Source organism: Telopea speciosissima, chromosome 3 (genome assembly GCF_018873765.1).
Source record: "Telopea speciosissima isolate NSW1024214 ecotype Mountain lineage chromosome 3, Tspe_v1, whole genome shotgun sequence".
Classification (NCBI taxonomy): domain Eukaryota; kingdom Viridiplantae; phylum Streptophyta; class Magnoliopsida; order Proteales; family Proteaceae; genus Telopea; species Telopea speciosissima.
Window position 1 is genome coordinate 13,814,802 of NC_057918.1, and position 27,524 is coordinate 13,842,325.

The following is a 27,524-nucleotide window of genomic DNA, read 5'->3' on the forward strand; positions in this document are numbered from 1 at the left end:
GAGCTGAGTTCAGGTGCAAGGCAGGGAGACCTATTCACATTAAATGTGAACTCCCTGCTGAGTATCAGTCAAATTCCAACATGAAAGAAAACGAGTACACAGTTTTCTATTGCCTGAACCATGAATGACTTCTACCTACAAATGTTCAAAAACAGGAATAAGAGTAAGAATGAAAAGAAAATTATAATAAACACAAGTTTAATTTCTGCAACAACGGATCACCAGAAAACCAATCAGTATAATTGAATCGATATATTCTTGTGGTGAATGCGGACTAGCGAATAGTTCCTTTATAGTCGCTATTTTGTCAATCAGAAGCTTACTCTTAACAGGGACTGCAATATAGTTGGGTCCAGTGGCTGATTAATAAGAGAATATCATTGCAGTAGAATGTGTACATAAAAGGGCTTTACACAGTAGAAACACTGGAAGCCATAGCCATAGAAGATGCCATGCAGAGAACCCACACGGTGAGATATGGTAAATTAGGGCCCGATACAGTTAACCTTTAATGGCCATGGCAACAATTGATACTCTTAGGGTTGATGAATCTTCAGAAAAGGGGGCCGAGTTTGAACAGAAACTCCTTCAAATCTGTATTTTCTTTCATTTTGTATGTACAGATGTATGCATGAGCGTACATGCTTCGGTCAGAAGCAAAAAGTTCCATTTGATGGACTTTCCATTCAAAGCAGAGGCATGCGAGGACATAATGGAATGAATTAATTTGGGCAAAATCGCAATCACACCTGAACACACCGACGCTTTGGTGAGATATATGATTCTACCGTACGAAACCTGCTATCTAGGTGAGCCTCAACGCCATTTCCTGAAGAAGGGCTCGCTTCTGGGAGGCAGTGATTATGTGGCTGGTTTCAGCATTCTCAAGCACATCTGTGATTATGGCGGCAGCATGACCAAGAGGTTCCTCAGATGCCCTCCTCAACATAAATGCCTGCATCAACAATGAGAAAAACATCCAATAAAAATAAAATTCCATCCTTGTCCAGAATCAGTTATGAGTAATGGGGAGGATTACATGGATCAATGGGCCAATGTGTGCATCGAATTCATTCTAGTATAAGTACTATAGAAACCAAACTAACTTCAATCTAGTACAAGTACTATCGAAACCAAACTAACACAAGGGTACTAAAACACATTTGCAAATGTTCTGAAATTTAAAATTACCAAGTCATGCGGAGTAAAGATTTCATTGTAAACTCTGATATATGAGTGTCACGCCCCCATCCCGTTTGAGGAATAAACTAATGATAAAGGGGTGACTAGGACGATACGTGTCGTCCCATAAGACTACCAGAATCACGATTTGCAGTGTCCCAACGCACAGTCTTAGTCTAAAAGAACATACCATAAGATTCAGAGTACAAAAGGCAAGGAATATTCCATTTCCAACGATCATAAAATAGCGGAAGCGTTTGTAATAATTACCTCATGTTCATACGGTTAAAAGATACATAAATAGTTTGGATGGATATCCCGAATGACCATAGCATAACTACCCCAAAACAAGTATAGCAATAAATGTTTATACAAGGCACGCGGCCCCAAAAAGACAAAAGAAGGGAACACGTCCCATGTATCAATACGGCCCGTAGGCGCAGTCATCACAAGGACACCCATCACCGTGCTCCTCGGTCACGGCCTCAGGGTCCTCTGTACCGATATCATCGTACTCCGAGGCCTGAACCTCGAGTCCTGCAAAATAAGCATCTCCTGCAGCCTCACCTAAAAAGGTGTGCACAAGAGGGGTTAGCTCCACCGAGCCAGTGAGAGAGAAAAGGGGATGCACAATCACACAATCACAAATAGTCCATGGTGCATGCCATTATTAATTCATTTACCACCTAACACACAATGCTAAGTCAATGGGTATATGCTACTGCAATAATTCGGGAAGACACTGTGGATCCTTCCATTCTCACCACAATGCAACCTCAATTATTACCATGGAGCCCGCGCCGGTCGTAGTCATCACCACCCAGAGGCAGACCCCGATAACCATTACTACCCCTGGCCTGGCCTCTCTAACTCTCCACAGGCAGCAGGTGCTCTGGCTACCCAACACCTAAACCCCTGTTGGTAAGGGTCGTAGCATAGGGAACTGAGCCTAACCACAGATATACTACATGAATCCTATCGTGTTGAGAGGTACATCCGGGTGTGTCAACGTCCCATTCCATCTAACACCCGGGTACCAGCACAACACGGCGCATACAGACAAGAATGAGATGCAATATACAATTCCACGTAATTCGGGGGTTCCGGTGCCAGTACTTCCTGGCACCGTAACCCAACACAGATCCATATCATCCTAATCAATTATCAGCATCAAATAAGAATAAATGCAAGTATGAAATCATGCTTGAATGATAATGTCATAATATAATTCATAAATGCATGAATAAACAATAGTAAGCAAGCTCAAACAGTCCCCCAAACCCACTCACCGTTTACTTGAATTAGGAATTTGATTAAGTGTAACGATTCCCGCACGAGATCACCCCCTAGCACAAGTGTTGGCACCTACGGAAGTGAATAAGAGTATGAGAGAGTGTAGGAGAGGCCTCAATGAAAAGCCTCGCAGTTTGCATAAGTTATAGGCCTTGAAAACCATGTCGGAGGCAACGTCGGACTCAGCAGGCTTGCCTCCGACCTTGCCTCCGACCTTTTCTGCAGGCTCAGACCACATCGGAGGCAACATCGGAGGCACACAGACTTGCCTCCGATGCAACCCAAGTGCGATTTCAAGGTCTTAAAAGCCCAGGGTTGTCCCATTTGGTTCTCTAAGCCTCAAGGGACTAGGGAGGGGGGTGTCTTGGAGTCTATTTGGGTCTTAGAAACACCCAACACCTAAAGATCTAAGGGGGGTTTAAAGGAGCCAACAACTCCGAGTCCAGATTTGGGGTTCCTAGGTGGTTGGAACCTTAGGTCGAGAGACCCAGTTGGAGATCCCAAGGGATGTAGGGAAAGTAGGATAGCATCCTACAAGGGGAAACCAAACATGGTTCAAGCTACCCCTTTGGGTTTCAAAAGGAAAAAAAAACCCCAACTTGGGGCTGCAACCAACGAACCACCCAAGCTCAAACGAGCAAGGGGGAGGAGAGAAAAAAAGGGGGAAAAGGGCACTTGGCTCACCTGGTTTGAGGTCACTCGAGGTGCCCTCTTTAAAGCTCCAAACTCGTGACCGTTTCCTTCTTCTTCTTCCCTTCCTTCTCCTTGCTAGCCCTCTCTCCTCATAACTCCCTTCTCAAGCACGGTTAGGTTAGGTTAGGTTAGGTAGAAATGAGCCAAGACTAATGAATAGTCCTACCCACCTCTCTCTTATAGAAAACCACTATTAATGGTCTATAAGGATAAGGCCTCATAAGTGCACCCTAGGGTCTATTTGGGTAGGGTCAAACATGGCAGGGCACCAATAGCACCTTAGCCACAGGGTCTCACTCACAAGGGTCCTTGTCAGCAGCATTGGATGCAAGGTCGGAGGCAGCCAGTAACCTTGCATCCGATGCGAGTAGGAAGGTGGTTCCCACCATAAGGGGTCAGGGCCTTTGGGCCACACTTCGAGGGCTTTGAGGGGGCAGTAAACACACAACAAAAATTTGGTCAACCACTTACCCCTGTCACGTCAAGGTGCAACCTCTGTGATCCCGAAGAGTTTTCCCACCGCGACGCTAAGTTCGTCACCAAGTGAAGTGTCTAAGTAGGGCGTACGGGTGTCTTGCCCGATACTCCTCACTCTTGGGGATGGTACTTGGAGGGTAGTCGATGAAGTCACCGTCGATGAATTTTCCCCACTCCCGATTGAGGAATCTTTCCTCGACCGGCAAACCCGTGTCGAAGTCAACAATCTTGTAGCTTGGTTTGACCACCATTGTGAAATGACTCACCGGCATACATGGCAGCACCCTCTACACGTCACAAGGATAAAAGAAAGAAAAATATTAGGGTACCGGGTGCGGGATAACATTCTCCCTACCTTACAAAAATTTCGTCCTCGAAATTTGCATACCTTGTAGGTAACCCAGAGAAGGGTACTTTGCCCGCATCTCGACTTCACTTCCCAAGATGCTTCTTCTTAGGGTGATTGCACCATTTTACCTTCACATAGTGGATAGGTCGGTTGCGAAGGTGAATAATCTTGTTGTCCAAAATCCTTTATGCTCCTTGTAAGACATGTGCACGCAAGCTCCGGTGGTTCTTGTGATAGAACATGACTTGGGTCTGAAGCGTACTTCGTAACATTGACACATGGAATACGTCTGTACCCCTTCAAGGATGGAGGGAGCGCTAACCGATAAGCCACTGGTCCAATTCGTGCCAGGATTTCATATGGTCCGATAAACCTCGGACTCAGTTTACCCTTCTTACTGAAACGCATCACCCCTTTAGCAGGTTGAGAAACACCTTGTCGCCGACTGTAAATTCCAAATCCTTTCGCCTCAAATCAGCATAACCCTTCTGTCTAGATTGGGCTGCCCTAATTCGTTCACGAATTAAGTTCACCTTCTCACATGTCGCCTGGATCAGCTCGGGGCCAAGGATTTGCCGTTCACCTACCTCATCCCAATACAAGGGTGTTCGGCACTTCTTTCCATATTGTGCTTCAAACAGTGCCATACCAATGGTAGCCTGGTAACTATTATTATAAGCAAACTCGATGAGTGAGATATGCTCATCCCAGCTGCCTTGCATGTCAATGGCACAAGCCCGGAGCATATCTTCTAAAGTTTGTATGGTCCTCTCTGATTGCCCGTCTGTTTGGGGGTGGAAGGCCGTACTAAAATTCAGCAATGTGCCCATGGCCTTCTGGAACCCACCCCCAGAACTTGGATGTAAACCTGGGGTCACGGTCGGAGATGATACTAACTGGGACTCCATGCAGGCGAATCACATTATCAATGTATAACCGGGCCAGCTTATCCATCTTGTAGGAGACTTTCATAGGGATGAAGTGGGCTGTTTTTGTCAATCGATCAACAACAACCCATATGGCATCGCACCCCTAAGTGCGAGGTAACCCGATTCACGAAATCCATAGTAATATTCTCCCATTTCCATTCGGGGACGGGCAATAGCGTAAGAGGCCATGGGGTCGTTGCTGTCCGCCTTTACTGGCGACAAGTGAGACATCTTGCTACAAACTCAGCCACGTCCCTCTTCATTCCGCTCCACCAATAGTTTCCTTTCAAATCCCTATACATTTTTGTGCTACCTGGGTGGATTGAATAAGGGGAGTCGTGGGCTTCTGCTAGAACTACCCTTCTCAACTGAGCATCACTAGGAACACATAGCCGGTCTCTAAACATGAGGACACCACCCTCACAATGTAAAGTCCAGATCTCATGTGTGTCTCCTCGGATCGCCTCAATAATTTCTTGAAATTTTAAATCAAGTCCGAGCCGATCGTATCCTCTCCACCAGGCGTTGATTGGACTGATATGGCGCCAAAGATAGAGTAACACCCTCCACTAGTAACTCCAAATCCATCTTTCTTGCTTCCTCAATCAGTTTCCCGCTGATAGCCAAGGATGCCAAAGATAGGGCTTGGGATTTCCGGCTTAGCGCATCTGCCACCACGTTTGCCTTACCCGGGTGATAATGAATGGTGCAGTCATAATCCTTCATTAGCTCCAACCATCGCCTCTGTCTCATATTAAGCTCCTTTTGTGTGAAGAAGTACTTGAGACTCTTGTGATCACTGTAGATCTCGCTCTTCTCACCATACAGATAGTGTCTCCAGATCTTCAGAGCAAAGACCACAGCTGCAAGCTCCAAGTCATGGGTTGGGTAGTTCTTCTCATAATCCTTCAGTTGTCGAGAAGCATAAGCAACCGCCTTCCCATCTTGCATCAGAACGCATCCAAGGCCCATCTTCGATGCATCACTGTAAACTACCATTCCCTCAGTACCGTTAGGAATGGTGAGTACCGGAGCGGAAACCAACCTCTGCTTCAGTCCTTGAAAACTCTCCTCACACTCATCTGACCACTCGAACTTCACTCCCTTCCGGGTCAGTCGAGTCATAGGAGCTGAAATTTTTGAGAAGTTCTCTATAAACCTCCTATAGTAGCCAGCTAGGCCCAAGAAACTGCGGATATCTGCCACACTCTTGGGAGTCTCCCAGTCAACTACCGGCTTGACCTTGCCTGGGTCCACTTCAATCCCCTTGGCAGAGACGAGGTGCCCAAGGAATGCCACCTGCTCTAGCCAAAAGTCACACTTACTGAACTTGGCATATAGTTGCTTCTCCCTCAGGCGCTGTAGTACTAGGCGGAGGTGATCTGCATGCTCTTCTTCACTCTTGGAGTATATCAAGATGTCATCAATAAAGACAATGACATATTTATCCAGGACATCATGAAAAACCCGGTTCATCAACTCCATGAAGGCGGCCGGGGCATTAGTCAACCCGAATGACATCACTAAGAATTCGTAATGACCATAGCGGGATCTAAATGCTGTCTTGCTGATGTCGCTGTCCCTGATTTTCAATTGATGGTACCCCGATCGAAGGTCAACCTTTGAAAACACCTTGGCACCTTGTAACTGATCGAACAAGTCATCAATCCTAGGTAGAGGGTATCTGTTCTTGATCGTAAGCTTGTTGAGCTCACGGTAGTCGATGCACAACCTCATACTACCGTCCTTCTTCTTCACAAATAAGACCGGTGCTCCCCAAGGAGATACACTAGGTCTAATAAAACCCTTCTTCAACAGATCTCGAAGCTGTTCTTGTAGCTCCTTCAATTCCATTGGTGCCATCCTGTAGGGAGCCTTAGATACTGGGGCTGCACCCGGTGCTAGGTCTATCATAAACTCCGTCTCACGGTCCGGTGGCAACTGTGTCAGATCTTCTGGGAAGACATCCGAAAAGTCCCTTACCACACTTATCTCATCCATAGGCTTAATCTTAGCTTGAGTATCCACCACAGAGGCTAGGTAACCTTGGCATCCTTCATCTAATAACTTCTGGACTTGAAGGGCAGAAATGATAGCCTTCTTGGGTTTCTCCCGTTTAATACCCTTGAAAGTAAATTCTATACCCTCTTCTGGTTTGAACAGGATCTTCCTCTCTACGCATATTAGATTGGCACCCTGAGCGGACAGCCAATCCATACCCAAGATCACGTCGAAATCCTTCATATCCAACACTATCAAACTTGCCGTTAACCCGCGATCACATACACGTACTGGGCAAGGAGCATAAACCGTGTTGAGTTCAATCTTACTACCCGTTGGTGTACTAACCATCAGATTCTGGGCCATTGGCTTTGGTTTGATCGGTAAATTCTTAGCAAAAGAGGGGGAGACAAACGAATGCGTCGCCCCCGAATCAAACAACACATACGCTGGTTGGGAACAAACAGAAATCATACCTGTGATGACACCTGGATCCGCATAGGCTTCCTCATTAGTGACTGAGTACACACGCCCTTGAGTCTTGTTGGCTGTAGGGGGAAGGGGAGGGCGAACGGTTATCTTTGCTGAGGTGCCTTAGAAGACACAGTTGGCCAAGAGTTGCCCTGACGGGCACGGGGGCAGTCTCTAATCATATGCCCGACCTCGTTGCAGTTATAGCACGTAAGAGTCTGAGTGCCATAATGAGGGGCTGCAGCTGTCTTGGGTGCCTGGGCTGCATCAAGTTTGCGGTACTGAGTCGGAGAGGTGGTAGAGTAGGATCCCCTCTGAAACTTACCGGGACCCTTAAAACCGGAAGGACTCATGGGCCTTTTACCAGCTTGTACAGCCCTGTAATTCTCCCTCTGCTGGTCTTCGATGACCTTAGCGGCTTGCACCACTTCAGCATAAGTGGGGTACTTGTGTAGCACCACCGAAGTGCTAATACTGTGCCTCAAACCTCTCTCGAACTTTCTTGCTTTGACATCCTCGGCCTTCATGTGCTCCGGGGCAAAATAGAAGAGATCCTCGAACGCTTGTTGGTAATCAAGGACAGACTTGGGTCCTTGACTTAAGGTCGAGAACTCCATCTCCTTCTTGTCACGAAAGTTCCGAGGGAAGTAGTTCTCAAAGGCCTCAGTAAATTGTGCCCAAGTAGCATTAGGGTATTTGGCCCAAAAGTTCTCCTTAGACGAACGCCACCAAGCATCGGCGTCGCCTCGGAGTTGGAACACGGCACACCTTATCTTGTCTAGGTCATTGCATTGTAGAACCTCAAAGATCCTCTCAAGGTCCCTGATCCAAGTCGCTGGAAATAAGGAGTCATGAGGCATCTTATAGAAGGTCGGGGGGCGGTGCTTCTGAAATTTCTCGGACAACTTGGAGGCATCGGCCCAAGCTGGGGCCGCATTTTGGGCTAGGGGAACATCAGCAGCAGGAGCCGGAGGAGGGGGAACCACATGTACCGGAGGGGGCACTTGTTGCCTTTCCCTACTAATGTCCCTGAGCTGATCGGCCATGTTCTGCATGAAGAGGCGTTGTTCCCTCTGCGCTTCCCTATGCTCTTCTTGCATGGCTCGAAGCATATTACTCAACAGCCAGCGCGGCATCCGCACTATTGGTGACCGGAGGGGGCACCGTAAAGCCGCACTCGACGCGTCCCCACTAATGTCTCTCGGAGGGGAAGGGTTCCCATTCGAGCGAGTGTTAACCATGACGAGCACCTGCTCAAATTTGGGATTTCCACGCACCGTTAGCACAAACTAAACAAAAGAAAAGAAAACAAGACATCTCATCAATGATGCGTCCACAAGTCAACCCTAAAGTATGTTGGAGAAGTCAACATTAAAGGATAAGGAAGATTTGAAAAGAAAAACACCAGAAAATCAACCCAAAAACAGATTCTGGGCGGGTCGGAGGCAACATCGGAGGCAGTCACCCTGAGTCCGACCTTGGGTCCGACCCAGCCTGAAGCCCCAGCCTGAAATTCTGGCCATGTAGGAGTCAACATCGGAGGCAACATCAGATGCCTCCAACCTTGAGTCCAATGACCCGCGAGTTTTAGTCATAAAAAAAAAAAATTTTTTTTTTTTTTTTTCTTTTCTTTTCTTTTCCTTTGGGGTTGGTTTAAACTAGCCCGCGCCTCTTCCTCTTCATCCTATCTCCTTCTTCCTTGGCTCGGAGGCGACTTAGGGCTGCGTCCGACCTTGGTTCTCCTTCCTGGCTTGAGGATTTGAGCTCCAAATCTCGGTTTCCACCAACAAGACACTTGTAGGTATGCTTCCTTTTTCCTCAAAACCTGAAATTTCCAGAAATTTTTTTTTTTCTCCTCCTTCCAAAACCCTAAATCTCGTCTTCTTCTACCTGGCTTTTTTTTTTTTTTTTATTATAACCCAACAAGGTTGCTGTTTACTTGGGTCTCACATGGTATGGGGTCGATTGCACAACCCCACAACCTCTTAGCTGCCCCATCCACGATTCCAGACAGGGCTTGGAAGACACGCCCAGAAATTGCAGAAAATTTTTTTTTTTTTTGGTTTGGGCAAAAACGTGAGAGGGCTTTAGTAAAACTACTGCTACTCTCTCTCTTGTTTGTTTATGGGCCAAGGTATTGAAGCATCCACTTAGGAAATTGGTCATTCACTCACACTCGGCCACGACCCTGCAGATTTTTTTTTTTTTTTTTTTTTTTTTTTTTTTTTTTTAAAGGGGAACCATGGAATGGTTTCTGTATATGCTTAGGCCCTAAAGGCTATTAATGTTCTCTGTTTGAAATGCCCATAACCCCTCCTTCCCTGAGCTTGGTAATGAGACTGCTTCACTACTTTTTTTTTTTTTGTCTTGGTTGCTTGAAGTTTCACAGTGTTTTAAATTTGCCCCAATTGCTGTATTATGTATTTGGGCATTTGATTGAGCATGAGAGTGTGATATAGGGGAATAATCCCATATCTACAGCAAGCTCTGTTATTGTATTTTAATGAAGTTGCAACTCATTGGGTTTGGGGAAAGTAACCCAAATGTGAGACAATCCAAATGTTTCAGTCTATAATGTTGTTTATCCCCTTTTTTTTTTTTTTTTGAATTGGTTCAATGTAGTGGTCTCATGTAATGGCCCTTGTGTGTAGGTCCTTGCACATCATGCCTCCAAGATTGAGGAAGGCTAGAAATGCCCCTGCTCCAGCAATTGCGCACGCAGCTTTTGACCCTGTGTGGTTTCGGTCCCTAGAAGCCCAAACCCTATACCGGCAGCACCTCCGGATGAGGGAGATCCTAGAGGGCAGAGACATTGCGGTTAGTGAGCTCGAGGCATATAAGGTGAGGGCCAGGTTCGAGGCATTGGGGTGGAGTGCCATGCTCGATCTCCCTCAGTTCTATTATCCCCGGTTGGTGCGGCATTTCTACGCCAACTTGAGGATTGAACGGGAAGACACTCCACACTGTCGGATCTACAGTTATGTGAAAGGGGTGGAGATATCCTTTGATTCTCGGCAGCTGAGTGAGATCATCGGAGTGTCCATTGGTGGGGTCTTGACTTACCACCAGTCCCATGATGATGCGAACGATTTTCTTAGTGCAAAGGGGCGGAAGGAGCTCTTTCTTGACCTCACGAGCGGGGCCCACCATAAGAGGGTACCGGAGACTCTCTACGGCAAGTCCCAACGGATTCTCAGCCGTCTCGTGTCAACCAACGTACTGCCGAAAGGAGGGCATTGCACAGAGCCTCCTATCCTTGTGAGTTACTTCGCCAACTGCCTCTACAAATCCAAGCCCGTGTGTCTTCCCTTTGCCATCTTGCGGACCATGGCTTACCCGTTGGCCTACCTAAAGAAGAAGGCTCAATTGCCCTATGGACGACTCCTTACGAAGATCTTTGTGCGGTTTGGGGTGAAACTAGAGAATGAGCCGAAGCTGATGTCTGATGACCTCCCGCTTGACCATCGATCTCTTGGCCGTATGGGTGTCAAGACTGACACTTACAGCGACGGGGAACCTCTTCCTCCTATGTTGATTGGTGGTACCAGCACCCCTCGCCCCCATGGCATCGATGTGGCATCCTCTTCTTCAGCACCAACTCCTCCCATGAGCGATACCGACAGGATCCTTGCTGCGATGGGACAGTTACGAGTAGACATGACCCAGGGTTTCGCAGACATTCATGAACAACTTGCCAGGGCGGACCAACGCTATGATAGGTTGGAGAAGGAGGTTCACGACATTAACGCCTATCTATATTACGAGGGTGATGATGAGGACGAGCACGGGGGTGGCAGTGATGCGATGGAGGACTAGGCTTCATCACATCAATCCCATCAATCCCATCATTGACTAAGTTAATAGTTTCAGCCTTTACTTTCTTTGGACAGTAGTAGACATTTAAGTATGCAGTTATAGGTTGTAGTAATTCTCTTTGGTGATGTAAGTACTACTGCAGTTGATGTCAGGAACAAATGGTTTTAGGGAACATGCATGTATATATATCTAAATTTTTTTTTTTTTTTTTTTTTTTTCCACAGTTGTCCTTATCATTTGATATTATGTTTCTCTTGGAGGTTTTTGATAGACTGTGTTGGTGCAGAGCATGATGCTCTGATACCATGTTGTCACGCCCCCATCCCGTTTGAGGAATAAACTAATGATAAAGGGGTGACTAGGACGATACGTGTCGTCCCATAAGACTACCAGAATCACGATTTGCAGTGTCCCAACGCACAGTCTTAGTCTAAAAGAACATACCATAAGATTCAGAGTACAAAAGGCAAGGAATATTCCATTTCCAACGATCATAAAATAGCGGAAGCGTTTGTAATAATTACCTCATGTTCATACGGTTAAAAGATACATAAATAGTTTGGATGGATATCCCGAATGACCATAGCATAACTACCCCAAAACAAGTATAGCAATAAATGTTTATACAAGGCACGCGGCCCCAAAAAGACAAAAGAAGGGAACACGTCCCATGTATCAATACGGCCCGTAGGCGCAGTCATCACAAGGACACCCATCACCGTGCTCCTCGGTCACGGCCTCAGGGTCCTCTGTACCGATATCATCGTACTCCGAGGCCTGAACCTCGAGTCCCGCAAAATAAGCATCTCCTGCAGCCTCACCTAAAAAGGTGTGCGACAAGAGGGGTTAGCTCCACCGAGCCAGTGAGAGAAAAGGGGATGCACAATCACACAATCACAAATAGTCCATGGTGCATGCCATTATTAATTCATTTACCACCTAAACACACAATGCTAAGTCAATGGGTATATGCTACTGCAATAATTCGGGAAGACACTGTGGATCCTTCCATTCTCACCACAATGCAACCTCAATTATTACCATGGAGCCAGCGCCGGTCGTAGTCATCACCACCCAGAGGCAGACCCCGATAACCATTACTACCCCTGGCCTGGCCTCTCTAACTCTCCACAGGCAGCAGGTGCTCTGGCTACCCAACACCTAAACCCCTGTTGGTAAGGGTCGTAGCATAGGGAACTGAGCCTAACCACAGATATACTACATGAATCCTATCGTGTTGAGAGGTACATCCGGGTGTGTCAACGTCCCATTCCATCTAACACCTGGGTACCAGCACAACACGGCGCATACAGACAAGAATGAGATGCAATATACAATTCCACGTAATTCGGGGGTTACGGTGCCAGGAAGTACTGGCACCGGAACCCAACACAGATCCATATCATCCTAATCAATTATCAGCATCAAATAAGAATAAATGCAAGTATGAAATCATGCTTGAATGATAATGTCATAATATAATTCATAAATGCATGAATAAACAATAGTAAGCAAGCTCAAACAGTCCCCCAAACCCACTCACCGTTTACTTGAATTAGGAATTTGATTAAGTGTAACGATTCCCGCACGAGATCACCCCCTAGCACAAGTGTTGGCACCTACGGAAGTGAATAAGAGTATGAGAGAGTGTAGGAGAGGCCTCAATGAAAAGCCTCGCAGTTTGCATAAGTTATAGGCCTTGAAAACCATGTCGGAGGCAACGTCGGACTCAGCAGGCTTGCCTCCGACCTTGCCTCCGACCTTTTCTGCAGGCTCAGACCACATCGGAGGCAACATCGGAGGCACACAGACTTGCCTCCGATGCAACCCAAGTGCGATTTCAAGGTCTTAAAAGCCCAGGGTTGTCCCATTTGGTTCTCTAAGCCTCAAGGGACTAGGGAGGGGGGTGTCTTGGAGTCTATTTGGGTCTTAGAAACACCCAACACCTAAAGATCTAAGGGGGGTTTAAAGGAGCCAACAACTCCGAGTCCAGATTTGGGGTTCCTAGGTGGTTGGAACCTTAGGTCGAGAGACCCAGTTGGAGATCCCAAGGGATGTAGGGAAAGTAGGATAGCATCCTACAAGGGGAAACCAAACATGGTTCAAGCTACCCCTTTGGGTTTCAAAAGGAAAAAAAACCCCAACTTGGGGCTGCAACCAACGAACCACCCAAGCTCAAACGAGCAAGGGGGAGGAGAGAAAAAAGGGGGAAAAGGGCACTTGGCTCACCTGGTTTGAGGTACACTCGAGGTGCCCTCTTTAAAGCTCCAAACTCAGCAGCCGTTTCCTTCTTCTTCTTCCCTTCCTTCTCCTTGCTAGCCCTCTCTCCTCATAACTCCCTTCTCAAGCACGGTTAGGTTAGGTTAGGTTAGGTAGAAATGAGCCAAGACTAATGAATAGTCCTACCCACCTCTCTCTTATAGAAAACCACTATTAATGGTCTATAAGGATAAGGCCTCATAAGTGCACCCTAGGGTCTATTTGGGTAGGGTCAAACATGGCAGGGCACCAATAGCACCTTAGCCACAGGGTCTCACTCACAAGGGTCCTTGTCAGCAGCATTGGATGCAAGGTCGGAGGCAGCCAGTAACCTTGCATCCGATGCGAGTAGGAAGGTGGTTCCCACCATAAGGGGTCAGGGCCTTTGGGCCACACTTCGAGGGCTTTGAGGGGGCAGTAAACACACAACAAAAATTTGGTCAACCACTTACCCCTGTCACGTCAAGGTGCAACCTCTGTGATCCCGAAGAGTTTTCCCACCGCGACGCTAAGTTCGTCACCAAGTGAAGTGTCTAAGTAGGGCGATACGGGGTGTGCTGCCCGATACTCCTCACTCTTGGGACTGGTACTTGGAGGGTAGTCGATGAAGTCACCGTCGATGAATTTTCCCCACTCCCGATTGAGGAATCTTTCCTCGACTGGCAAACCCGTGTCGAAGTCAACAATCTTGTAGCTTGGTTTGACCACCATTGTGAACAGCTCACCGGCATACATGGCAGCACCCTCTACACGTCACAAGGATAAAAGAAAGAAAAATATTAGGGTACCGGGTGCGGGTATAACAATGAGTTTATGGACCATTATTTCGAATGGTTGGTACTGTTTGTGTACAAGTCAGGAATGAGTATGTGCATGTAGGAATGGGAGTGAGGGTGCCTGTGCTTGTGAAAAGCTATCTATGAAAAGCCTGGCAAAAAAATCAAAGATGCCTGCCATGGAGTTCTCCAGCGCAGCAACTTAGTTGACAGCTAAACGGGATCCACATGTTGGCCATTTGACCCTCTATTTTTCAGGTAAATTAAGCCCAAATGTACAAGCACTGTAGCATATATTGCAAAAAGAGTCCTTTTTTCGGCAATATTTCAATTCAAAACTTGTAGCTCTGTGGCCAATGGCGATGATACCTAGCTAATAGATATCCAGATGTGACATCATCATTTTTCACATGCCTAAATAGAAGAGTTTACACAGCAAACAAATCCATATGATAAAGACATTCCCCGCAGTAGTTCAGTTGTGATTTTTACCTTGTATTCATGCGGTAAATATCAAGCTAAAAACACTATGGCATGTGCAAAAAAAAAGCCCTTTTCTGCATCCATTAAAGAATTTTAATAGTGGACTATATCATTGAGGCAGCCTAAACAACTTCACAAGTGATCACTTCAGAAGCTACCAATCTAATGGATGCCACTAGTCAGGCATACCATCATCCCACGTGATCAAGTATACAGGAACCTCAGGCTGAAATCCCATTTACGGCACATAGACTGTTAATGTGGCCTAGCTTGACCATCCATTACACTGTGGACAATACAATTGTCCCAAAGAACTTGATACATGACCACTCCAGAGGTTAGCAATCTGATGGATGATATGACTTGGGCATATCATCATTTCATGTGACTGAAATCTGAGGTCTTTTTTTTTTTTTGGTAGAATTGAAATACATGATCACTCCAAAAGTTAGCAATCTAATGGATGATATGACTCGGGCATATCATCACTTCATGACTGAAATCTGAGGTCATCAGACAGATAGGGGGACCTCAGGCTGAGCTCCTCAAATTTTCAGATACACAAGAGTACAATTAATTATATTGGGGAACCTCTGGTTAAGCAATGTAGTTTACAGTCCAATTCAACTGCCTGATCCTCCATGTTTCTCTTCTTTTTTGGCTGGGTCTAACCCATCATGCATTATTCCAACCATTAAATTAATTTTAAAAACCAAAAAAAGAGGGCTTTAATTTGCAGAAGGCAGTAGTGCTTTGCACTGAAAACTTGCTACATGAGTTGAGAACTGCAAGCCCATGATGAGTAAGCTATTAATTGGGAGATCTCTGGTAACCCCTTTAGGAAGGTGACTCACCTAGTGCTTGGGGAGGGGGGTTGAAAGGTATCCAGAAGAGATTGGGAATACAAACTAATCAACTGATGAAGACCATAGTTGTCAAGGCATTTCCTAGTCGTCACCTAGGCACCACCTAGGCGTCCACGCTCTTTCTGAATCTCATATTAGGTTATTACTAGAATAATTACATCACATTACATTGATATGGCTTCTATGTTGCATATATGCATAATTATATAAAAATAGCATTGCTACATTACATATAGTCATATACTACACGCCTAGGGCGCCTAGGAAACGGTAGGTGGGCGCCTTATCGCCTAGGCACTGATGTAGGAGCAATTCCTTGGACCGGCCCAAACCCGTTGGGAAACCAGATGGAGAAGAACCGGGTCCAATTGATTTTTGGGTCCAGTAGAATATTTTAGTTTATTATTTATTTAAGTTTTTATTATTTGGATTTTATCTGGTAATCTTCTATTTTAGGTTTTATAGGTTAATTAGTGGTAGAGTTGACATAAGATTTAATTTCAGTTTTAGATTACAATTCGGAGTCTTTTATTTTCCTCTTTAAATACTAGCTTGTAACCAACATAAGATACAAATTTGATGAATTGAATTTTTTTTGAGTTGTTTATTATTTACCAGAATGTGACGATAGCAGCAATGTCATGTGACCTCTTCTATCTTCTCTTCTGAAATCTCTCTCTCTCATCTATGGATTCTCCCTCTCCTCACCTTGTTCTATTTACTTCAATTCTTCTTCTTCTCTTATTCCTCTACTGAGATAGAGTTTGAGTCAGTTTTGGTTTTACATTCCGGTTAGGAGTCTCCTTTTTTATTCTGTATATACTTGCATGGACCCGACAATAAAACAGATTTGAAATACCAAGTTAATTGGGGTTGCATGATTCTCTTTCTCCCCTGAAACTCTGAGATTCCATCTCAGATATCTTCCCATTATCTCATTGGCCCTCCACTAATTTGGTATCAGAGCCAAAGAATTCCTCCATCTTCCTCCCCATCAATCTCTCTTTCCTCCACTAAGGTACGATCTCTCCTTCTCTTTCCCTGTTTTTCCCTCTCCCTATTGTTCGTTATTTTTCCCCTTTTCTGTTTCTTCTTCACCTTCTTTTCTTTCTTTTTTTTTCCCATTTGTGGTTGTCCAACTGAGAGTGGCTTGATTCCTCCCCTTGCTCTTCTTCTCAATCCGAAAATAGTGTCAAGAGTAACTCTCTTTAAGGCAATCCTTAACCCTAGGTTCCCATCCCCAAAACCCTTCCTGTTGTGACATTGATCAAGTCTTTCTAGAGTTACCACCAGTGGAAAGAAAACAGAGTTTCAACTCTGTTGAAAGATGCGAAACTGAACTCGTACCTGGTTTAGGAGACCCCTGGCTGTTGTTTGAACTTCGAATCCCTACCCTCCAGCATACAAGATTTCTGGAGTTGGAAGTTCTCTGTTGAGCCCGAACACCATCAGCCGCTGTTACAATCTCCAGAAGTAGAAGAACCAACTTCTTACCCCCCTTTTCACGATTCTTCTAATTGGTCCAAGGACCGATCTACCCCCTCCTATTTATCCTTTTTGTTTCTACCTTCCAAATTTACCCTCCCTCTTAAATTTAATTTCCATATACCCTATAGCTTTTCAATATACCTAGTTTCCCCTTATTTTATAATTCCTAATTCCCTGTGTCTCCTTTGCCTTTATTCTAAGTGAACCTCTCCCATTAAGTTAATTTTGGCCCAGCCACTCCATTATAACTTTGAGATATTTACAGTTCCACTCTATTATAAACTTCAGTTTATTTACTGTTTTGCCATTAACCTTTTGATTTGAACCTTCTACTCGTCATCTAGGCCTATAAGCGAACCCAATAGGGTTTCCGAACCCCGAGATCGCCATCAATTTGGTATAAATTCCTCCATATCCTAACCAGGGTGGCCAATAGTAAGATTCTCTAACAACTTGATTCTTGTAAAGATGAAAGCAGGCTGATATTGCCAACCTCACAGATCATGTTAATACACTCAACACAGCTATCAGTTCCATCCAGACTATGATGGCATCCATGCAAGCTTCCATTGACCGATTGGTGACTTCTGATAAAGGAAAGAATTCTATGCAGTCTGGGGATTCTTCCAACTCCATTACATAGGGCCTGTCTCATGTTACACCACCGCCACCACCACAACCGCCATATCTTACACCATCACCACCATATAGAGTTCGTCGATATGATGATCCTCCTTATGGAGCTGAAAGAGGAGCAAAGCTAGACATCCTTGATTTTTATGGGGATAACCCAGAGCAGTATCCTAACCATGGTGGCCAATAGTAAGATTCTCCAACAACTTGATTCCTATAAAGATGAAAGCAGGCGGATATTGCCAACCCCACAGATCATGTTAATACCCTCAACACAGCTATCAGTTCCATCCAGACTATGATGGCATCCATGCAAGCTTCCATTGACAGATTGGTGGCTTCTGATAAAGGAAAGAATTACAGGCAGTCTGGGGATTCTTCCAACTCCATTGCATAGGGCCTGTCTCATGTTACACCACCATCATATAGAGTTCGTCGATATGATGATCCTCCTTATGGAGCTGAAAGAGGAGCAAAGCTAGACGTCCTTGATTATTATGGGGATAACCCAGAGCAGTATCTGTTTGAGTGTCTACGTAATAAGGGTACTTTGGGCATGAGTTATTATCTTGTTAGCTATAGTTTCCTTGTATTGTGTTATTATGCTTTTTACCTTTTACCTCCCTAGGGAGATAGATGTAATTTCTTTTACATCTCAAGTGAGTAAATGAATACAGGGGAGGGAGATCACTTCTCTCTCCACGGTTTACACTCATCCCTTTCTCCTTCTCTTCTTCCTCTCGCCATCTTCTTTCTTCCTTCTCTTCTTGTCTTCTCTCTTAACTTTGGTCCTTGCTTGTTTCCAACTGTATCTTGAATGGTTCACAGTTTGGAGATATTTGTCAGATGATATGGGTTGACTGAGGCCAAAAAGATTCTATTTGCAAAGGCCGAGCTGAAGGGCAAGGCTCGAGTTTGGTGGGCAAACACAAGCAACAGAATCAGACTTAAGGCGTTGGGTTAGTCAGTACTTGGCCAAGATGAGTGAAGCCATGAACCAGATATTCCTGCTTTCCGACTACAAGCAGCGCATGCACCTCAGGTTTGCACAGTTGAGACAGGACAACATGACAATTGAGGAGTATGTAGCTAGGTTTTATAATTTAGCCACTCGATGTGATTTTGAGTGGGATGAGGAGTTATTGACGGCAAGGTTCCGCAATGGATAGCCCCCTCAAATCAGTGCTGCACTAGCATCCAGTTGAATACCTACAATGGAGGATGTTGTACAGGTGGCATATCAGGTAGAACAAAGTCTGAAGCGGCCATACACTTGGAAGACTTTTACAAATACTTTTTCTAAGGCTATGTTTGGATGCCAACAAAAGAAAAGAAAAGAAAAAATTCAAGAAATTTTAAATTTGAAGAGAGAGACAGACAGATAAATCATTGTGTCATCATGATTTTTGTCTTATTATGTTTTTTCTTTTCTTGGCATCCAAACATAGCCTAAGAAAGTCATTCAGCAAGCCACAGGTAAGCAGTTCATCTATGGCATCTTTGAGTCCAAACCGCCCTTATTGTTCACCTCAGCATGGTTCTAACAGACGTCCTATGAAGCCGCAGGCTGAGATGTGCTTCTCATGCAAGGGGTATGGGCATTTCTCTGCTCAGTATCCTAATCAGTTGGTTGCTTTCGCTGATAAGGAAGAATTTACGGCTACGGCTTCAAATGAAAAAGAGAGGAACAACCCAGTATTTATGGACTTGGAGCACGATCGTGAACCTAGTGAAGTCAATAGCAATAATAGTGATGGAGAGCTGCAACATTGTAATGTTGTTCATCCAATTTTGGCTACACACAAGGTTTCTGACAAGGATGATTGGAGTCAAAACAGTATTTTCCATACCAGAGTGAGATGCAACAACAGTCTGTGCACCATGGTAATCGACAGTGGAAGTTGTACCAATGCAGTCTCTGAAGACACCGTAATGTCAGACTAGAATACTAGTCCCCAATAACCCACAAAACCAAAATAGTAACAAAGGGCAGAATTAGAAAGTTAAGGTTTCAACCAAACCAACAGAGCTGCATCCTAACTCCTGCAAATTTGCGTAGGTGAACAATACTAATCTCAAGATCAACAATTGACATTTGCTCACGTACTCTATTGGTGGGTTGATCGACACCGTGCAATGAATGTCCTACCCTTACAGGTGTGTCGCATCCTCCTAGGGCGACCATGGTTGTTTGATAAAAAGACACGACATTGTGGTTAACTGGTTATGAAAACACTTATTCCATCAAACACAGTGGACTCAAGATGAAGTTCCTTCCAGCTAAGGACCTTTCGGCAATCAAGCTTTAGCGGTCCTCCAACGTGTTAAGTCAGATGGTCTCCTCGATCCTTGTCCAAACTCGACAGAATCAAGTTCATTTCAAAGGAGGAGAATCGATGAAGTAGCACTCGACTGGTTGGACCAGCACAAACGGGTTTGGAAACCCAAACCCAGACGGAAACAGCCCAACTTGGATTTTTGGTCTAATAAAAGCTGGTAGTGGTTTAGTTTGTAGTCATTTATTTCTTTCTATTATCATGTTTGGTTTTGAAAAGGTTACGTAAGAATAGGAGATAGAGTTTGAGTCAGTTTGGTTTTTACATTTCAATTAGGAGTCTTTGGTTTTTATCTTTATATACTTGCATGTACCCAACAATAAAACGGATTTGAAATAGAAAGTTGATAAGGTTGCTAAACATGAGTGTGTGGTTAACGTGGTTCTCTTGCTCCCCTGCAACTCTGAGATTCCATCTCAGATGCATCCCCATTCTCTCATTGGCCCTCCACCACTTTCCCTGCTTCCCATGTGTCAAAAACTTAACAAGTTAACCAGAAGGGTCCTTCCAGGAATGACCATATCAGATCTCTTAACAAATAAGGAGGAAAATTCAGGCACAAAAAACTAAATTGTAAGCATGCATGAATGCTCATGAGAGAGAGAGAGAACCTGGCCATGATGCGATATGGCTAATGTGCATGGTTCTTGAAACCAGGGCTCTCCATCTACTTGAACTGGTAAGGCAGCAAAGAGCTGGATCTTGATTGATTGCCCTTGTGCAAGTCTTCGAGCTCGAGAAAGCCCCACCTACCCGTCACACAGCACTAGCTTTAATCAACATTTCACTCAATATCTAGAACATTAAATCTACAAGAAAACTTTGGGATCAAGCTGGACTTGATGAAATCCAAGTCAGAGTTCAGCATGAACCCAGCAGTTAGTTACAAGTGGAACTCAGGCTAACTTGAGCTCAACTTTGAACTATGTGGGTTGGGCATCAGGCTCAACCCTATTCAAAACTCATCAGTTGCTTAACCTAAATAGGCCCAAATTGCACTCCTACATATAGTAGCCTCTCTGAAAACAAATATTTGATAAAATATTTCGAGGAACCAACTTGTTTTCCACAGCAAACTATTTTATGTTTTAGTATAGTACCAGTTATCAGAATACCATTCACATTCACAATACTTCTTCAACTTATATACATATGTTTTAATAGGAAATTAGAGCATCAACAAAAGATCAGTATCTTTCTAAAGTTCAAAAGTAAAGAATAGCATAGTTGTCAAGGCCTCGCCGAGGCGGCGCCCGGGCGCCTTGGACAACTTGGGCGCCTTGGATGCCTTGTTCGCCTAGTTGGCGTCGCCTTAAACTTTGGCCCTCTCCACCGCCTTGGGTCGCCTAACCGCCATGACAACTATGAAGAATAGTAAACATCGGTGGGTCCATGTTATAAGGGATTCCCCAACCATCTCATTGGTAATGTTTCAACCAATACAATGCATAGCTTGCCCAATTGGATTTTTTACTCAAATCAGGACCCTTAGGAGTGGAGTCAACTAGGAGAGTCAAGGAGTTGACTCGGGAGAAATTTAAGATGATGATGGAATCTCTTTGTATGTAAGTTTATACCCCATTGATTAGTCCTCATACGGGTTTCCTCAGCCTTCGGCCAATCGGCCCCTACTGTTTTTGTTGTATTCTACGCACATACTCTTGTTTTTATATGTAATCATCTGTTACTTATCATAACCACCACGGAGCCCACTTCGTACACCCCCGTGGTAGGAACCCTTTCCCACACATCCACTTTAAATGCCAACGAATGCCACATGGTATATCAGATAGGGCCCAACTTCTGTGGACAGGTAGACCCTTAGGTCCCCTGCTCACATGTCAAGTTTCAGCCCTATCGAAATTTCCATGTGGCAAAACAGATCTGAAAATCCAGGGGAATGGGAGAGTACATCAGTAGTGGTTGGAATACCGTAGGAGTGCATCAAATACATAGGATGCATGCCAATATGCGGAATGGAATACAATTATATTAGGCCCTGACATTTGAAATGTGGCTAATCCAGAACATGACCTCTCTATCCAACGGTCGGAATAGCCACATCAGCTGTCCACATGGCAAAAGAATAGTGGGGATGTCAGAATGGGTTCCTACCAAAGCGTGTAAAAAGAATTTTCGCAAGAAACCACATCCCAGTGGGGATGAGGTCGTAATGCGTGAGTCTTTGGCTTTTTTCATTGCAAACCCGAGGGGGAGGGTTTCTCGTGATCCAGAGAATCCTATGGGAATTGATTCAGCTTTGTACAGCAGCCTCAGTGTACAGGTTGCTTGTTTGCATATACTAATATAATCCTACCTTTTCTATCCAAAAAAGGGAAGAGATCGATCATGTGAAAGCAAATCACTGACACAACATACTATATCATATGTACATCACAGTCTACCTTACCTGAAGTTTTCCAAGATGCCACATTCCAGATATGCTGACAACCTCTAGCACCTTGTCATGCATAGATTGTGGATCAAAATTATCATAATTTTCGTCCTCATTTTGCCAAAGATCTACTCCACCCATGTAGCTTCCAATGTTAGCTACAAGTACGCCTTCTGCATCCTGCATAGTTTGAAACAGTTACATGGCCATTGTTAGTTTTATATATATGGTTCTCCTTTTCCTATTTTCTAGCACAGAGAGAGAGAGAGAAGGAAAAAAAAAGAGGCCTCATTAGCTCGACATGTCCTCACTTTCATCAATTTTCAGTCAATAATGAAAGTGAGGTAAATTCTGGATCAGTTTAACATGTTAAAACCCCTAAAGTACGCACCTCAGGGACCTCTATCTCAACCCCATCCACCTCCACACGAACTTGCCAGGGGAAGTCTGCAAACGTCCTATCCATGATACTCTTTGCACCTTCTCTTGCATAGAGCACCTTATTCATGAACTGCATGCAGATTCTCAGTGTTCAAATCCGAATGCAACTGGTTAAATACAGCTAGAAGCAGAACAAAATTTAGAAAAGCAACCAACAATACTATCAGCAGCTAGATACACTGGTTCTATGATTAGCCCCGTCAATAAGAGAGTTCCTGAGTCGACAATAATCATCTTGCAAAAGAGAGAGTTGACATGCCTAATTCTGAAAATACTTAGATCTGCTTGAACCTTGGACAAATAAGTAACAATTAATACAACTTGCTTTTTTTATTTTCTTTCTTTGAGGAAAAGACACACACATGAACAAAAGCATTCTTATTCGCCGGAATGAATGGGATTCGTATAACAAATAAGCAAGGTATTTTTTTCTGAATGACCTTCACATCTTCGAGCCCTTATTCTAGAAATTATTTATTTATTCTGGAAGCAGCAGATATAGTAACTTTCCAAACCTCATGTTTCTTTTATTTAGGAAATACTAGTACTGATTTTTTTTTCCCCTTCTTTTATTGATGAGGAAATTTTATTAGCAAAACAGGAAGAGATAAAAACCCAATATATACCAAAACATTGAAGACCAATTTGCTTGCCATATTGTTTTGACCAATCACCAATGTCGAGACCGAAATAAGCCACCGAAATTTTGACATTTCGGTCAAATATGAATGTGGTCGCAAGTATAAATTCATACAAATCATGTGTGTTACAAAGAAAACAATTAGATGGGCTATAACATGTCAGAAAACAATTAAAGGGAGTACAACATGGCAATCCCCTCCGAAACCATGAATTCTTTTCATAGCAATAAATGTAGTAAAGAGAATGATTAGATTAGGATACCATGATTCATCTCCTCTGGAACCATTAGGTTCAGAACCTATAAAAGCCCATGTCCAACCATGTATGCACATAACGTCAACAGTTCCTAAGGGGTTCCCAACATGAGGTCTTCCCCCATCAAATTAGTCACATCAACATGTGGAGTTTATTGGATTCAACTCTCTAACGTCTAATGTTGTTGTAGAATCGCTGAAATATAGAGGCTACCAAAAGAAGGTAGGTTACCTGGTTATAGAACTTCTCTGGGTTCTCTTCCCGCAAATTATGAATATCCAAAGCAACCTTCGCATCACACCCAATTCCTGTGAATAATGATCATTAGTAAGGCACAAAATCCAAGGTTTCCAGGTACCAGATGTTAATAATTATCCGAATAGCTCGCCATAGGTACAGGCTCCTTCAAAGATCATCTAAGATGGATTGGTGAATCCATCCCATGAATGTACACAAATCTGTGGTTATGTTATTGATAGACCATCCTAATAGACTACATAACGTTACCTCAGACTAACTCCTAAGCATATTTGGGTCGTTGAGGAACAACTCATTTCAAACATTTTCTATCAATAGCGAATAAAATGTACAGAGAGATCCACATCAACATACCTAGATAGTTGTTCATGAACTTTGGAGCTTGGAGTTGCTTCCCTTGTTGGTTTCTGATTGTTATCTTCCAGCGATCAAGAATGGTAACTGCAGCATGCTCTATGTGCTGCAACACCGTACAGAGCCCTCCTTGTCTCTCTACTGAACCTAGGCCACCTCCCCAGGACAAAACCCTGGATAGATCATTCCCTGTACCTGCCGGAAGAATTGCAACTGGAGGAGGAGAGACAAAATTTTGCTTGTCGATGACATCCAGAACCCAACCAACTGTACCATCTCCCCCGCAAACAAGAATTCTAAAATGGGGAACTCGTCTGAACAAATAAAGACCCAATTCTGGTCCTTGTGTTGAACTTAACTCAAAGACCTAAAAAGAAACCTCGGGGTCAAAGTTTATAAGATCGAATGATAGGTGACCCACCACAGTCCAAGTTCATGGAACGTGGGTCACGTGCAAACATAAAACATCAGATGCATTCTCCTCTGTTTCAAAAAATAAATCTACAGACTAAATTAAGGTAATCAACTAATTAAAAAGAAAGCATAGGTAAATCTGCAATGAAAGCAAATTTCTTCTGTTGCTCACAAAATACCACCCGTCGTTATTTCAAGAAGGACATTATAAATCCACGCTTACATAAGAGAACTTCACCGGACTGCTCTTCATAACGAATTTGAGGTTATGAGTACTAATAAAGTACCTCAAAATATTTGGCAGTTATAAATTCACTAACCTGAACAGGATTCAAAAGGATGTTCAAACGTTGCCTTAGTGAATTCCCTCGCTGTGCCCCACTTTTTTTGTTGATGAAAACTAGTAGTGGCCTTGCATCTGGAGGCAAATCAATCACTTCATATTGCTTCACCCCTAAAATCTGAGACTCATCACTCCAATTGAATGATGCACTTCTTTTGTATTCAGGCTGCAACTCCATCTTATTATTGCCTTCAGCACCTTGTTTTTGGCCCTCCGTTTCCATTTTACCATTACAAGCTCCATTACTCTCATGTGAACCCTTGAAAACTTGTTGAGCATCTGCTGTGCTCTCAGTGGATGAGTCACAGGTACCACCACTATTATTTGACTCAACAGAAGCTTCACTTCCATGTTTGTATTTTTTACTTTGACTCCTGATACGTCCACGTACAGAAGAAGCAAATTCATTGGCTCCATGTGTGATTGAGCTCAAAAAACCAGTTCGGCTCAATTCCTTGACAAACAGCGGTGATAAGATCAGTCTTTTAAAGAGGCCCAAATCACAAACATCACCTGTTTCATTAGACATGTTAGTGTGGCACTCAACATGTACTAACCTTTGACACCACATGCAACACCAAATCGGAGATCCCCCAAGAAAGGACCCACTACAAGGCTCTTCACAATAACTGCAAGATGAAGTTTCATCAAATTGATCTGTGGCATCCGTCCATCGTACGGCCCATTGATGAATCACATGCTCATATCCAACCATAGATACACATTTGCAATCCTTTTGAGCATTTGAAGAGCAGCTCAGGTGTGCTGCTGCACCACAAATACTACAATTATGGATGAAGTTGTCAGAAGCTATCATTGGCCCAAGAGCCTGAGTTGGAGATACAGACTTCAAACATACACAACAATTTAGGCTCTTTCCACGAGATACAGACTCCAAGCTCCAAGTATGGGCAGCTTGGGGAACCTTGTGCTTTGCTTTTGGGTTCTTCTTTGACCTCGCTATGGCTTTCATCCAGCTTAGACTAATGTTTCTTCTCCACTGGAAGACGGTGTAGACTATAGTCAGTATACCGACTAAGGCAGCACTAAAGTAAACAAAAACAAAGAAACGAGATTCTTCCATGCCAGGTGACTCATTGCTTCCCCATGTTGGGAGCAACATCCCGGAATTTCCTTTATTTTTATCCATTATTCAACATATGTCTTGTAATAGCAATGTCACTCTGTCCCAAGGGTCCAAGCAGCCCCTGTTCAGAAACCAGGCACCAAAATCAAGAAAGGAAAGAAAATATGATCTCACTTCCTAGACATAGCATCCCACCCAATGGATATTGCATTTTATATAAGGACCCTTTGATCCAACTCTCATATCTAACTTGGGAAATATTCTTTCAGTGGACAATCAATCACAGTTGCAAACACCCCCTTACATGCTGCTGAATCCACTCATTATCCAATATAGAGTCCACCATAATAATCTTAACTCAACTCGGCCTTATCCCAACTAAATGGGGTCAGCAAAGTCCATAAATAATAAGGCATGCAGACTAGCATAACTGCTACAACCCCGTTGCTGGAATTATGACTTCGGAACTACACCTTCTTCTAATTCTTATCACTTTAAAGAAAAAGAAACAGTTATAGGTGTCTCATTAGTATGTCTGTTGATAGCTTCTTCCACCAATCCCTATGCTTGTTAGCACAAGCTCCCTTTTTAAGAACAGAGAGGGACTGCAAAAACCTGCAAAACTAAGTGTTACTTCAATATAGAAAGTGATCATCTGGTCGACGCCATAAAAATATGTCGCCCACACCAACAAAGAGTTGTTGTTGGAAGGGGGAAGGAAAAGATAAATGGTAAAACCTCGCACATAAAAACTTGAAGCATAAGTATTCAAGTTCCAATACAAGTCATGCAGAAGTTCATGTTGCATACATAATCCCAAAAAGAGAACCAGGGTCAATATTTATTTTAATAAATTTAATAATCAAGAATTGAAAGAAAAAAAAAAAGTGTTCGGACACTGGCTTCATTTTCAAAACCAAATAAAAGAAAACTATTTTGAAACTTATATTTATAATTCAAGTTAACCTATGTTGAAAATGTGTTAAAAATAGAAGTTTCAAACAACAAAAAAAAACTCAGCCTTATCCCACTAGGCTTTTCTTTTTATTTGGGAGGAAAAACAAACAAAGCCAAATTTCAATATCAAATAAAAGAAAAGTATTTTGAAAGTTCTATTTATAACACGCGCGCCGAGCCTCGCCAGGTCATGGCGAGGCTTTGGTATACAAAATATCTTTTTGCTCCGGACAGGACTTGTTTTCCAGGTTTCCTTTTTCCAACGTCAGATAGATTTTCCGACGCCATTTGGGTTTTTACTAGACTTTGTTTTCAGGCCGTCAAAC

General features: G+C 43.8%; 1 protein-coding gene across 2 annotated transcripts; it reads right to left on the reverse strand.

Annotated features, from left to right (window-relative positions):
- Nucleotides 1-571: 571 nt before the first annotated feature.
- On the reverse strand, nt 572-26,867 carry LOC122654310 (diacylglycerol kinase 1). Of its 2 annotated transcripts, XM_043848348.1 has the most exons (7): nt 25,132-26,855; nt 24,398-24,764; nt 24,017-24,093; nt 22,839-22,958; nt 22,463-22,627; nt 20,664-20,801; nt 572-955 (listed from the first exon to the last, which is right to left on the reverse strand). In XM_043848348.1, exons 1-7 carry the CDS (start codon nt 26,302-26,304, stop codon nt 806-808), a joined length of 2,190 nt encoding a protein of 729 aa, XP_043704283.1. In that variant the 5' UTR covers nt 26,305-26,855; the 3' UTR covers nt 572-805. The 2 variants fall into 2 exon arrangements, with proteins under 2 accessions (XP_043704283.1, XP_043704284.1); XM_043848349.1 differs by lacking the exon at nt 20,664-20,801 and having other exon boundaries at nt 25,132-26,867.
- Nucleotides 26,868-27,524: the final 657 nt, after the last annotated feature.